Below are 14,838 nucleotides of genomic sequence, written 5' to 3'. Positions count from 1 at the left end.
TCCATCAAGTCAGAAGCAGTTTAGGCTAAAAGAAATCTATACCAGTTCAGATAGTTAGGACATAACATTAAATTGCATATTCATTTTAGAAAACAACAACAAAGAAGAGAATGTGAGGTGATTCCAGCATCTTTTTTTGAAACAGAGAGTAATTATTATGAGAGTCTGGCAAACAATTATTATGATTAATCTGTTTTCCTTAAATTCTGGACTGTGTACAGTCCACCTGCAAAATGACCACAATATGTTCTATTACTTATTTGAAATTATTATTTACTTTCTGCAGCAACATATTATTTCCCAGTTCCTATTTTAATTAGAAATTAATATTTCATCCTATAATCAAGAATAATGATGATCTTTTTCTTTGATTGAATAGTTTCTATATTTAATCAACAAAGACACTGATATAGCAAATCAACAAATCCTAACATAGTATTTGAAATCCATCTTCTTATTTCATTAATTGAATAAATTTAATGCCAACAAAGGCATTTGAACGGTCAGCCTCAGCCTTTGCATTTAAAGGACATAGGCAGCAGCACAGTTATTTTAATGAAAGATTCACAAGAAGTGGGAATGGAATGGAATGGAATGGAATGGAATGGAATGGAATGGAATGGAATGGAATGGAATGGAATGGAATGGAATGGAATGGAATGGAATGGAAGGGCTTTTGAACTGTCTCAGACTGTTCAGAGGCCATATTCTCATTGGGTGTTATGGGTTTTGTTGGGGGGTTATTTTGGGATTTGTGGTGGTATTATTACTTATTATTACTATTATTATTATTACTATTTTCTATCCTTTTCTTCTGTCCCCTTCCTTGGGAATATGAAAGCAGAGAATTTAATTTGTTACTATTACTTTGTCTCACATATCTACTTCTGTCAGAGTTCAACAATAAACTATCTCTAAGCCTCTCTCAGACTCCACAGGTGCCTATGCTCCCAAGGCCTCAGGCACCAATTTAATCCTAATATTATTTGATGTAGTTATTATCATAGAGACCTTGGATCTGCCTTAGTCTCTTGCTTTCTTCACATCCTTCTCCCAGTGCCATGAGGATTCTGACCAAGATTGTCTAAGGGCAGGATTCCACAGAAACCATTTTCTACATGACCTGACCTCCTGGGGAGAAACAATTAAAAAGAAAGAAACCTCAATCTTCAATCTTTCCTTTCCCTCAGGTAGCTATGTAACCTTGCTGCCTCACTCACACACTCAATTAAAGACATATTTAGAACTACTATTCTTAACAGATCAGTTATTTGGAACAAGTCTAGCAGATAATAGGTTGCTGCTACTCTTACATGAGACAGAAATGAACACAAAATCCAAGTCATTTACATATGTAAAGAAATTTATGTAGATTTTTATGCTATTTGGCTAGTTTTAATCAAGTTTTCACTCTTTATAAGAAGAAAAAATGCCGAGCCAGATACTCTTGCAGATGTCCCATTGTAACACATTACAATAAAAAAAAATTGAAAGTTCAGGTGATAGGACAGATTATATTTCAAGTGTCATGCTTTTCATGTGAAGCCTGAGACCTTATCTGAAAGGAGATTGAACACAGTAATTGTGCTGCAGCTTTCAGAACATTATCCACCATACAATACTTAAATTAGAAACACGAATACATATTCAGTCACCTAATTAATTGACTTGATTAATGCCTGAACTTCTCTAGCTGCTGTTGACTTTCATGGAAATTATGGGAGATCAGTACTCTTAAAATTCAGGCCAATTTATCTAGGTCTCAGAGCATGCACTTGAGGAACCTGATTTTGAGCATCTCCATCAGAAAATGCTGGTTCAGAATTTAAAATAAGGAACTTTCATAGTAACCATAGAATGTATTAACACCAAATAGGGCAAAGGAATTAACAAGAGACCTATGGCACCAGCAGAAAACCCTAAACAAAAAATCCTGTTCTTTAAAATAGAATGGAAAAATATGATGACGGTAATAAAATACACATATTCATCTATGTTTCTGTCTGACATGGAGACAGAAAATGGAGCAAATCTCAGACTCACTTCCCTCCATTGGTGTAGATTTGTAGATATCTAAGTAATGGCAGTAGTGGCCACCCTAACCAGCTGGGCCATGTTATAAATTATCAGAGTACACACATAGTTTTGGTGAAATTAAGCAAAGTTTTCAAATGATTGTTAGGAGGACCCACGTGTTCCCTTTAACCCTTGCAATATGCAATAATTTAATCACAAAGACCATCTTTATTTTCCCCTCACCCAGACACCTGCCCAGAGCTGTCCTCAGTATCACAGAAATGATCCTTCTTAAAGACAAGCTAAGATTAGAAGTTTCTGAATAATGTCTGCACAAGGACAATGCATCACTGATTAGCAGCAAACTAGAGCTAAGCAAATCAGAAGATATAATAAATGGCCTTAATCTGTATTCACATGTCAAATTCAACAAAAATGCTGAAGCAGATTTCTTTCTGATCTGAAAGAATTTTAAAAGCATCCATTTTAGCCCACCTCTTGTTTACCTGGGTGTAGCCAAACATGACAATGCAGAAAACACTCACAAGAGAATGGGTCCCATGGTATGAATTTTTAGAAAAAATAAGCCTAGATAAACAAAAGTAAGCTGGCCTCTGCAGAAAGACAGTTCATTGCTTAGCATGATGTATGCAGTGCTACTGCTTCAAAGGAAATAGCCCTGCTTTTTCATTCCTATAGAGGCGAGCCTGAATCCAGAGCTAAATTGAAGCTTTGAACTTGTGGGTTCCTCCAAAGCTAGTTTCTACTGTATGAATCTCAAAAATCTCAGCTGAAGGATACATTTTGAAATCATCTGGTTTAGTACCTTGCTGTGCCACAGTGGATTTCTGGCTTAACAACCAAACCAATGTAGATGCAGTATCTTATAATTTTTTCTGAACTCTTTCCACACAAGCAGACTTCTGCACTTCCCCAGACATCCCAGTATGAATGGGAAAAATAGAGATTTATTCTGGTAGCACTACTCTTCAGAGCACACACCTTCCATCAGATTACTCTCTCTTTAGATACTAATACAGCATATTCTGAGTAGGAAATTCTGTGGTTTTCATGGTTTAGGTTTTACATCTCTGGCTCATAATTTATTGTTCTTTATGCCGCTGTCCACAGTCTTTTAAGATGAACTCATTTATTTTAAGAATGCTACTGGCTATTTTTCAGAAAATATCCTTGTGTACAAGATAGACAGGTGTGAGAATGTGGGACTGTGACTACATGTGTTAGCCTCCATTGCTTCACCTTTCCACCTGTATTTGTGAGGTAATGCTGCCTGTGATGACAACCTGCAAAATTCCAAGCTGAATTTAAAACTTTCCACCTACAGGTAAATGAGGAAATGGAAGATATCTAATAAAAGACATGGGGGGCTGACAGAAAACAGTTTGCCTTGTGTTCAGAGCAGTTACTTGTGTTATTTCATCTGGCTGACTTCCTGGTTTGGTTAAATGTTTATATCTCTGCTAATTGTTCTGATGCGCAACCTGCACAAAAAATTGATTTCTAGGAACAAGTCAATTTTTATTTTAACTGTGTGCTTCTGTCCTCACTATGCTCCTGATAAAAGTTTAAATCATCTGTAGTGATCTGAACAGTCAGGAGTGGCCATGTTTCTCTCTAGGCACAGGAGACAGGAGCCTGAAGGAGGCACAAGGGAGCACGATTCAAGTGTCCTTTTCCTTAATAACACCACCAGCTAATCTGTGTAATGGAGAAGGGTGAATGTTACAAGCCTACCTGAGGATTTTTTAATTACAGAAGTGCAAGCTTTTACTGTTAAAATCCAAAATGGAAAATGTAGGAGTAGAGTCAGAAAACTTTTGTCATATGCTGCTGTACTATGTGTATGGTTCTGCAAACTGTCTTCTATACTGCTTACAAAGGCACATGTATATTGGTCCTCTCCTTTATTTCATCACGATGTCATTTTTTTGTTATGGATCCCAAAATAAGTAAGACATATATTTTTATTGTATATTGATAGACAACCTGGTTTAAAAGTACTTTTGGAAATATAAGATAAATGTAGCTGCTTTTTTTCAAACATGCTCACAAAAAGCTAGAGACAAATGAACAAAAACCTGGCCATTATATCTTTTCACATGATACAATTCATGTGAATAATTCACATGGTTTATCACAGATGGGCACATTATTAATCCTCCTCACCTTTAAGCCTTAAAAGCTGCCTGCAACATTGTCTGGGAAATCAAATGAAACTACAACTCTCCTGCCTTATCTGCTGTAAAAAAGACTTGACCAAGAAAGGTAGCAACTAGAATATTTTCAGACAAGATGACCCCAGTAGGCTTTGTTCTAGGTGGCAATGAAATTGCAATCAGTTTTGATCACTAGGCTCTTTTGCCTGACACGAAGGAAAAAGAGTGTGATGCAGGACCTAAATATGTAATGAGAATGCAAAGCAGAGGTGAACAAGTCACAGGATACTTAATGTAAAATATATTTTCAAGTAATTATGGCATATCAATAGCTTGATTCCTTCTTCAAAAGCTTAAAAATATGTCTCCTATACACCACAAAGATGATTTACCAGCAGTGGCTGACTTGGAAGAGTGCACACCAGGCTGTTGTCTTATAATTACTTTTTCTGAATTATTGTAGTGGCAGTAATTCCTAATGTAGGTGCTTCTACTGATGAAAAAATCTCATGGGACAGCTGCTCCATGGGGGTGCCCAGCAGATGTTGAGATCAAAAGAATGCTCCCAGAGAAATTCCTACACACTTGTCTGACACAGCAGGATGAGCCTTAATAATGCCTGCTGGATCTCATTTGTCCAACTCTGGAAACAACTGACATCAGTTCTCACCAGAATTGAATTCACTCCTTCAGAAAAATGTGGAAAAAGATATCCTGGTGTGTGTTGTCCACTGAGATAAGAAAAGGAGAACCCCATGTAATCCCATAGAGATTTATTGAAAGTAGGGTGGGTTTTGAGAAAAAATTCCTGATTTAGAGAAGCTCTGAACTGCATTACTGGTGGCCTGGATGTAATCTGAAAAATGCATTGGCCAAGTACAACTGTGTTTCAGGATGGGAATAGGCAGCCATCAGTCTTCTGTCTTCCCATGTGGTGCAATAAATGCAGTCGAGGAGAACATCACAAACAAAAACAGAAATACAAACATCATGACAGGCATGAGTAGAGACCCTGTAGATCTCTAAAAAAGATGTTATTATTCTTGTCATTGTTTCAGCCAAAATCATTGGGAGGGGCTGTAGCCAAAACTGTAATGTTATTCTATATTATCTCACATCATTGCCAATATGAGGGAAAGGGAGTTTCTCTTGCATGCCCCTCCCGTGCGAGAAAAGGTGGTCTGATGGGCAAGAGTTGATGGTTGGCATTTGGTTGGTATTTGATGAAGTTTTCCATGTAAATAATCTCTTTGCTTCTTTTTTCTATACCTTGCATTGCTATTATTGTTCTGCTGCTGTTCACTTTCTTATTTCATTTTTGCTTCCAGTAAATTTTTGTTATCTTAACCCATGGCTTTCACCTTTTGTGCCTCTAATTCTCAACTCCATTCCTGGACCAGGAAGGGGAAGGGTGTTAGTAAGCAAGTGGCATCTGGTTTGGGAGAGTCTTGGTGGAAGCACTGAATTGGGGAGCACCATTTCTAAACAACCGACATCCTATGTCAGAAAAAAATCCCAAAACATTTTGCTAAAATTATAAGAACTATGTATCTGGATGGGATAAAACTAGTTACTTTTTAATGAGTGGGTGATAATGGTGACAAACACTTAGGGATACTTTTCAGAGAAACCTAACTCCACCTGACTTCATAACCAATTGTTGAAATGCTTAGATAATATTCCACAGATATAAATACATTATTTGAACCAGTATGTTCATGTAACACTGCCTCTTTGTATTGCTTGTGTGTCCCTAATATCTAAACCACCTCAGCACTGTGCTTCACATGTCTTTCAGATTATGGCCATACTAAACGTAGTCTAAGGTCTTTACAGTCACAAAATAATCTATATTCCCTGACATTTTCATCTCTGCACTATTCATACCAAAGCATAAATGCCTCTTCTGGACTATTTAGCTTTCTTCCCAAGCTTTTTCTGCTATCATTATGTTCTGCTCATGATTTAATATATTATGAAAATTTATGGGGGTCTTTCAGAACTGGATAGGTGTGGTGAAAGTTTATGTCTGCTGCAGGAAGGAGATGGGAAAAGATACACATTCTCAGGGCCAAATTTGACACAGTATAGGGTGGACATACAGATCCTTGGCAGAAATGTAAAGCAGAATCCTATAAGCAAGATAGTAACAACAGCACAACCAGTGACTGAAGTATGTGATTATCTAACCACTGCCATCATCCTTTACTTGGCACTCATCAGGCTGCACCTGGTTTGTGAATCCCTAATACAGAAAGACACTGATAACCTGGAGTACCTTCAGCAGAGAGCCATCAAGATGATCTGGAGCTGCAATCCTTGCCCATGAGGGCAGACGGAAGGGCCTGGGCTTGCTCAGCCTGAAGAAGAGACTGCAGCCCCTTATAGCTATGGGGTGGTTATGAAGAAGAGAGGGACAGGTTTTTCATAGTGAAGCTTGGTGGAAGAATAAGAGATGATAGGCATATCTTGACACAAGAGAGGTTTAGACTCTCTTTAGATATGAGGACAAACCTTTTCACATTCAAGTTGTGGAACAGGTTGCCCAGACACACTGTCACCTTGGAGGTTTTCAAGACCTGATCAATCTGGTCTGAACTGATGAATTACTGTGCTTCAACAGGGAGTTGGACTACAGTCTTCCCAAGCTACCTTCTAGACTGAGTGATCCTGTGGTCCTTGTGACTCTGGATGCACTCAGACTGATTGCTTGCAGTTCTCTTGGGCCAAGACAGGAATTAGCAGATAAAGCGATCCTTATGGCATCACCAAAGTATGAGTAAGCATCCTAAAGGGAACCTGGACTATGACCTCCTTTGGAACAAAAAAAATCTACATTTCTTTTTCTTATCTACAACAAATACATTCACTGACAAATAACCCTGCTTCACAAAGATCAATTGAATCGATGAATGAATCATGAATTGCCCACTTTGTTCCACTTTGCTCTATTGAAAAATGTTTGTGCTGATTGCCTGCCAATGTATTTTGTTGTCCCAGCAGATGAACTGCTGTGAGCATAATCTGTTATTTGCATCAGTTCCATTACCAGTTTCATAACTGTCTCTTGGGGTGCAGAGGAGGACTCAGCCCACCTGGTTTACATAAACTCCAGCCATTGTATTATCTGCCAGGAGGAGAATAAGGCATTCTTTAAAAGAGCATTTAGATGTCCCTACAAGTGTTTGTACTGCACTGAATTTTACACAATTTCTGTGTGAGTATGATCTGCATTTAATTTTGGCCTTTGTGGGCTCACCACATGAAACAGAGAAAGATTAGCCAGTGTATTTTTGTGTAGAAAAAAACCCATTTGTTTGGGCTATCAGATAGATGAAGAATACGCATCCTACAAGTCTCTTGGAAAAATATGTGAACTCTGTTGCCTGACATACACAGTCTAACATCTAACCTTGCTGTCAGTGCACAGTCTGCAAAATTCAGAAAAGGCTGAGTTTTCTAATGAGCTGAGATAAGTAGGAACTGTTCCTTGGGGCAGTGCCTGAGGTTGTGTGCTAAGGGAACTTTCTGTCAGGTCTATCCTGGGTCAGATACCGTCTTAACACCTCAAATTCAGAAACAGCCTTTTTGTTACAGTTTAAACACTGTTCTGTTCTGACTTTTCCTCTGAAGGGCATGAAGAATAGTGTGAATTTCTGAATTTCACTATGTGTCAGGGAATGCACAGTTGTAAGACATGCTTTGTTTCCTACAGACTGTAGCAGCTACATGGGATACATTACAAGTACCTTAGAGGCACAGACAATATAAGAAAAATGCTGTACTAGAAGTAGTTTTGGCCTGCTAGATATCAAGGAAATCTTAGGAGAATATCCATGTTCAAATGTGTGTTTTCTACTGTGGTACATTGACTTCAACTGGCTGGCAGGTGCCCACCAAGCCACTCTCTCTCGCCTTCTCCTCAGCAGGACAGGGGAGAAAAACATATGATATAAAAATTAAAAACCCATGGGTCAAGATAAAGGTAGTTTGATTTAAAAAAAAAAAAAAACAAAAACCAAAGAGCATGTTTGGAAGAAAAGGAGAATGTGTTCTCTAACTGTCAGCAGATGATGTCTAGGTGCTTCCTGGGAAATAGAGCCTCAGTATGTTGCTTTGCAAGACAAATGCCTTAATAACAAACAATCTCCTACCTTTTCATCCTGTCTCTCCTCCTTTATTGCTGACTATAACATCATAGGGTGTGGAATCTTTAGGCAGTGTGGGTCAACCGTCCTGGTTATGCCCCCTCCTGGTGTCTTGCTCACTCCCAGCCTACCAGCCTTTGAGGGTGGGAATATGGGATGAGAGAGAGTATCAATGTTGTGTGGACACTGCTCAGCAGTGCCCTAAAAATCTGGTGTGTTACCAACATTTTTCTAGATACCAATACAATGTACTGCATTATGAGGGCTACTGTGGGGAAAGTAAAGCCCATCTCAGCCAGATCCAATACATCTACATGTAATAAAAATTCTATACTTGAATCCTATTGAAGAAGAATATCTCCTATAGCAGCTGGAGAAAGAGGGAAGGAGAGAGGCATTCCATTACAAGAGGCACTTGGCTAAGACATTGCAAAGAATGAATCAAAAATAGCTCCCACTCATTTGGCTGCCACCCAAGTGGGAAAACTAAGTTGTTTAATTTTTGCAAGAAGGGGTGATCCAAATGAGCAGTAACTGCAAGTCTTGATGGATTTGTTCTCATCCCAATAATTTGTTGCTACTGCTACCTAGTTTTAGTAATCCAGATGAGCTATTCTGAAAATGTGGCAAACTACTAGGCATCCTACAGCCTTCATGGAATAGAGCACACTCTGACTTGCTTCCTTCCAATAGTGCTTAGAGCAGATGAACTTTTTTTTCCCCCAAAATATGCATGTATATTCAGGGCTCCATGCAGTATGAGAATTTCTGAAGTCTTCTCAGAGACTGAATGAGGGAATTCCAGCAGTAATTCCTGTCATCAGAGAAGGGAAATTTCTAGGAACTAGCTTTCTCTTGCTTTGTAGAGAATATGCAATCCCAAACTAATGCTGACTCAACATTAACAGGGTGTGAGAAACTGCGGATGCAGCAGCTGTAATTGCTTGAGGAGAAGTCCTTGCCTATTCATGAATGATAAAAATTGAACCTCACATGCCAGTGGCAATTCTGAATAAATTACTCAGTAAACTGATTAGATTTTATATGAGTAAATTATAATGGGCAGGCAGTAACTGAAGATTCTCAACAGATACAAACTTTGCTATTAATCTCCTTTTAAAAACATAGATAAGTTCAAATGTTGTGAATATTTTTTCAATAGGGTATTTGAAGAACACTGTATTTTCTAATTTTTGCTTCTCACTGTTCCTGGGAAACCCCTTGCTATGTAAACACAACTACACTATGCTTGCATATCACAAGACCTTTTGTGCATGGTTCTCTTTTTCGTGATGTAGTTTCCTGAGATGTTCGTTCTCCAGACATGGACAAACTTGAGCAGTATTGCCTTTGATAATTGCAGTCTGCGTTAAAGTATGGGTATGTTTTGAAAGGGCTAGCAGCACACTTCTGTAATACAAAAGAGGTTGTGACCCAGAGATAGTAACAACACCTGTTAATGATGTCCCACTCCTGGGACCACAGGGGACTCAACTTTTCCTTGATGCATGGCCCTATTTGCCTTTTCATAGGAATATTGAGGTAGGAGTAAAAAGCTCTTAGATATACTGAAGATAATGTGTTTTATACCAGCACTGTTACTGATTATTTTCCTAGGGTGATAAAGGAGTGGCAATAGTATTTAAATTTGTAGTACCACAAAAATTCAGATCATCTGTTGGCACTTTTAATGGGTTTCAAATATTAGTGCTTATTTTTTATTGAGAATCATGGATTTTCTCCTTCAAAATTGTGTATGGAGATACTTTGTGAAGGAGGGGAAGGCAATAGACTCCTTTTTTTTAACAGAGAGTTTGTGAAAAGGCCTGCCTCCATATCTGTGAGAGATAAAGAAGGCGGTTTCTTGGCACTGTGGTACCAGACCTCCTTGGAGAGAAAGTCTCCACCAAACAGCTTTGAAGCTGCTAGTATTTAAAGTGACATTCTTAACCTTCCAGAAATGTCAGCTAAAGATATATGCACAGAAGGCTTTGGTGGTGCTAGACAGTCAGCTGTCAGATCTGTATAGTTAAATAAAAATAAGTATTGTATTGCCCACAGATTTGCTGGGGACATGGAGAGCTCTTGATTCTGTAGGCATGGCTTTATTGGGAAAGATTGCTTGTGATGCTTCCCTTTGGTGACTTGAGACATTTATGGATTTTTTTTAGTTGTGTGTGATAAGCCTGAAGTTTATCAGTGGTACACCACCAAATTTAAGAGCTGATTACTTTTCAGCAAAGCCTAAGTGTCACATACTTTGTGTTTTCATGCAAAAATGTACAGCTTTCTAGAGGAGGGTAAGATGTCTGAATGCCTGACTTGACACTATTAACTGTCAGAGTCTACCAATGTAGACAAATGATTTTGTGTTTCACTAGCATTATCAGAATCTAGTGCTCCCTGACATCTTGAGAAGCCCAGAATAATGGGCAGGCATGTGATGATACTTCTTAAGAACTTCTCTCAATCTTGGGATGTCCTGAAAAATTTGGGGTGTAATAAAATAGCCCCCACTGCTTTTCTTGCATGATTTCCTAATTTTTATTTTTAAGAATCTACAGCAATCACTGCCTGAAAATTCACCTACATGTTCTATGCAGAAGTACCCTATGCTGGTCATTTTGAAGTCACCACACAGGGAGTTCCCTTGCCTTTGATTCATCACATAAAGGGTGACTGTGATGGCTCAGAATCAAGTTTTTAGTTTCGTAGCCAAAGAGAGGATGGATAGCAAATTACCCCTGCTTATAACAGCTGCTAAAATTTTTCTTTTTTAAGAAAAGAAGGCTATGCATTTGCACTATTCAAAAAACACTCAACTCTCCTTAGCAATTTTTCTCCTGTTGGCCTGTATCAACTACTTTGTCTGAGTTGAAACATTTCTAAAGCAAAGTAAATATTTACACAAACAATATTTTGTGAAGTCCAAAGTTAATAACTCCTTTGAGAAAAAATTATCAGTATAAACTCAACATAGGTTTAGCCAATCTGGCCTGCTATTAGTCCCTCAGCACCCAGACAGGCCAGCCTGGCTGCCACTCAGCACATCAGGCCAGTTTTTAGACAGTGACAGTATTTAGTGATGTGCCTCAATGGTAAATAGGAGAACTAGGGAGAAACAAGAGGTACTGTGGAAGTTCCTATTAGGAAGTATTACTGATGGAAAGAGAAGAACTAGAGACTATGCATGGTTTATGCAACTATGCAACTAGAATGCAGCTCAGAGAGCATGAGAAGACGACTGAGATTACTGCTAGGGGATACAGGAGATCAAAATGTAAAGAATATGACAGAAATCAATGGGAAGTAAGTTATTAGTTTTGTTTATAATGAAATAACTTTGTATACTTACTATCAAGTATTCCTTTTTGACTACAAATTAAGTACTTACAGACTACAAACAAAATATTTGCAAAAATGATTCAGAAAGTATTGCATAGAAATGTAATCTTCTCTCACTTAATTGACTAATAAATTTCATCTTACTGAAACATTTTAGTTCATTTTTTCAGATTCTAAATGGAAAAGAAAAATTGTCTATGCACAGGTACACTTCTCTTGCTATAAGGTAAGAGTTACTTCCATGTCTAAGATAAGCTTTTTATATATGAATTCTACATAGCAGAAATAAACTACATGTTTTAATGTGTCAAGAATAAAGAAAAAGGTAAAGCAGATGACTGGCCAAGTTTAAGACTCATCAATTTTTCCTTAAAATTGCTTTTCAGCTTAATATTGTCTGTGAATTTCCTGATCCATCAGTTGATCAGAAAACCTGACTTAGAGGAAAAAAGTAGAAATTTGTTTCTATTTTTGTTAAAATTTCATGGCCCTTTATTTTTTACAAGCCATATTTCAAACTTAGGCACTCAGCCTTAGCATAGCCCTAAAACATAAAAACAAAAATGGAGCAAATCACTCTGCAATAGAGCAGAACTAAATTGAGAGGAAGCTGTGCAACCAGCACCAGATACACTCCCATCAGAGCTGAGATTATTATCTATCCAATTTGACGTGACCATCTTTCTTTGCGTAAAATAAATGAAAATAAACAACAACAAACATTTAATTTAAAAAAAAGAAACTAACAAGAAACCCCCCCCCCCCCAAAAAAAAAAAAAACCAAACAAAAAGCCAATAAAACAACAAAAACTCAAACTAGAACCAAGCAAAATATTTTGCCAGAGCACAGATTCCAAACTGGGAAAAGGATTTAAAATGTTTGGCGAGTTACCAGTGCAATTCTTCTGGAAGTTGGGATTCTCTAGCGGGTGCCCTGGAATGCGGCACTGGAATCTGTGCTGCCAGAACTCGGGAAACCAGGGGTTGCGGGTGTTGGTGTCCAGACGCAGCTTCAGGTAGTAGTCATCAAACGCCAGCACCTCAGGAGACTGCAGTTTGATAGTAATGCCTCCATTTGCTTCGGGTTCATAGCCTTCGATGACTTCATCTCTGTCTGCCCAACCGTCACTGAAAAGAGGCAAAAAAGCTCTTATTACACAAAGACAAAAAACTTGTTTTGAAAAAGGAAGCAGCCAAAGGCAGGCCGGCACCCTTGGAAGAAAGTGATTAATGGGAAATCTAAGGATGTAAAATTCAGGCAGAAAAAGGAGAGTGATAGCGACTTGTAATGAGCAGTCTGACTGATTTCGTGCAGAGTGCTCATTAACTCATCCAGAATAATGAGGTTTTATCCTTGTCCTTCTGGAAAGGTTATTTAGACATAGCTTATGCTGTGATGTCTCTGTGACTGAAGAGATTCTGCCTAATTTCTGCTGTCCTATAAGAGGTGGAAACTGAGAAAATTATCGTTGATGAAAAGGAAAACGAGCCAGGATCCTGGATATTTTTCAAAATAGACCTCAGCATGCATGGATCATACAGCTAGAAGAGCAATTCAAATCAAACATGAAGTGAGAATTGTGTTCTGCTAGAGGAGAATGGAGTAAGACTACTCAACCGAACCAAAAAAAACACATGCTATTCTCACACTGCATGGGATTTGTGACAATATGCTTCCCCCTGCTTATTTTTTTTCTTTTTTATTTTTTTTAATTAAGAAACAATGGCTTTCTACTTTACTTCCCTGTTTGTTCGTATATGACATGCTTTTGAAAACCTGAAGATAAAGCTCTTTCTTGTCAACATTACTTCATGGAAAGTCCATCTTAACAGGTTTGAACAAAGTCCAAAGTCCATAGGGCTTAGTATCTGAGCTTTAGTTTAGTTCTTTTCCTTCTTCTTTAGGAGTCCATTGATTTAGTGTCATTCTCCAGTTCTTATTAGCATCCCCTAAGAACAGAACTTTTACAGCCTAATTTAAGTGCAAATATAAGTCAGCCATTGTTTAATCTTAAAATGCTGGGCATGTAATGAGAGAAATAGATAATTCTGGCACCTCAGATCTAGGTCTACTGAACTCAAATCAGCTGCACTGCTTCTGTGAATAGCAGACAGATGAAGCACCTCCAGCAGCAAAGAGCTCAAGAGGAAAAATGCAATTCACCACTGAGAGAATCCCCAGATTCACCAAAAAGAGGGTTGCACCCTGAATTCCAGACAGACTGGTCTGGAAGGCCCTTGTCAGAAGCCTTTTACACACAGCCTTGAGAAGAATGTGGTGCAGACCATTAACAACTGTGGGCATTTATGAGAGACTCAGCACAGATGGGCCTGGGTCTCCACAAAAGAAAATATAGATGAGTTGAAGTAGCAAGCTTTGCCACAGTCCTGGTCAAACAGCTGTAAAGTGACAATGTACTGGACATATGTGAGCTTTTGGTCCTCAGCCACCACACTAAACAGCTGCATGGTTTAGTTGGCATTCACATCAACTCCTGCATCTCTGCTCTAAGCACCCAGAAAGAAAATAGCAGTTCTCCATGGAAATACAGGAAAACCCATGTACTAAATCCTTTCCACATCAGAAGCACAACACAAACCTCTATTACGGAAGTTATTTGAGACATAGGGCATCTGGTAGTGCAGAGTAATCTATATATTCCCTTCAATGTAGTCTCAGGAAATCACAAATCTTTATTTTAAGATGGCACCTTCAAGGCAGGATTTCTTTATTTCCCCCTTTGCCAAGGCCTTGCAGTAGAACCACCCAAAATTTCTGAGTTTACAAGTATTGACAAATATCTTCATACAGAGGTACATGTGTGTGGATGTTGCCTTTCACATGCAGTATAAAAGCAAAGAGCTGAGGGAGATGCAGGGTGTAGGTTACAGGAGGCAGACAGTGATTTTGGACGTGTCCCAAAGGGGCTTTCTCTGTCAAGCTGAATCTGGAAGAAACTGCTGGTTACTTCTTCCCACAGCCTGGGGTTCAGGTTACTCAGTGTCCTGTACCAATATAGCCCAAGTGTCACCCACCTGGTTCAGCCTAGGTTTGACAGCTGCACTTGAATTGCCACAGGAGTGCACAGAGTTAAAAACTGACAAATTTATCCATCCCTGCTCCCTGTCCCAGCAGACTGAATTTCTGGAGA

At 38.6% G+C, this 14,838-nt stretch overlaps 1 protein-coding gene across 4 annotated transcripts in view; it reads right to left on the bottom strand.

Moving 5' to 3' along the window:
- The window catches only part of GRM1 (glutamate metabotropic receptor 1), a 176,779-nt gene that overhangs the window by 52,115 nt on the left and 109,826 nt on the right, over nt 1–14,838 (bottom strand). For all 4 annotated transcript variants that reach the window (XM_079298904.1, XM_079298907.1, XM_079298906.1 and 1 more), the window contains exon 4: nt 12,579–12,814. In XM_079298904.1, coding sequence (XP_079155030.1) covers nt 12,579–12,814 — 236 coding nt within the window. The remainder of the gene's footprint in view (nt 1–12,578; nt 12,815–14,838) is intronic.

This window comes from Erithacus rubecula (assembly GCF_903797595.1).
Source record: "Erithacus rubecula genome assembly, chromosome: 2".
Taxonomy (NCBI): Eukaryota; Metazoa; Chordata; class Aves; order Passeriformes; family Muscicapidae; genus Erithacus; species Erithacus rubecula.
Note: the sequence above shows the minus strand (reverse complement) of the source record. Positions and strands in the feature narration are given on the sequence as shown.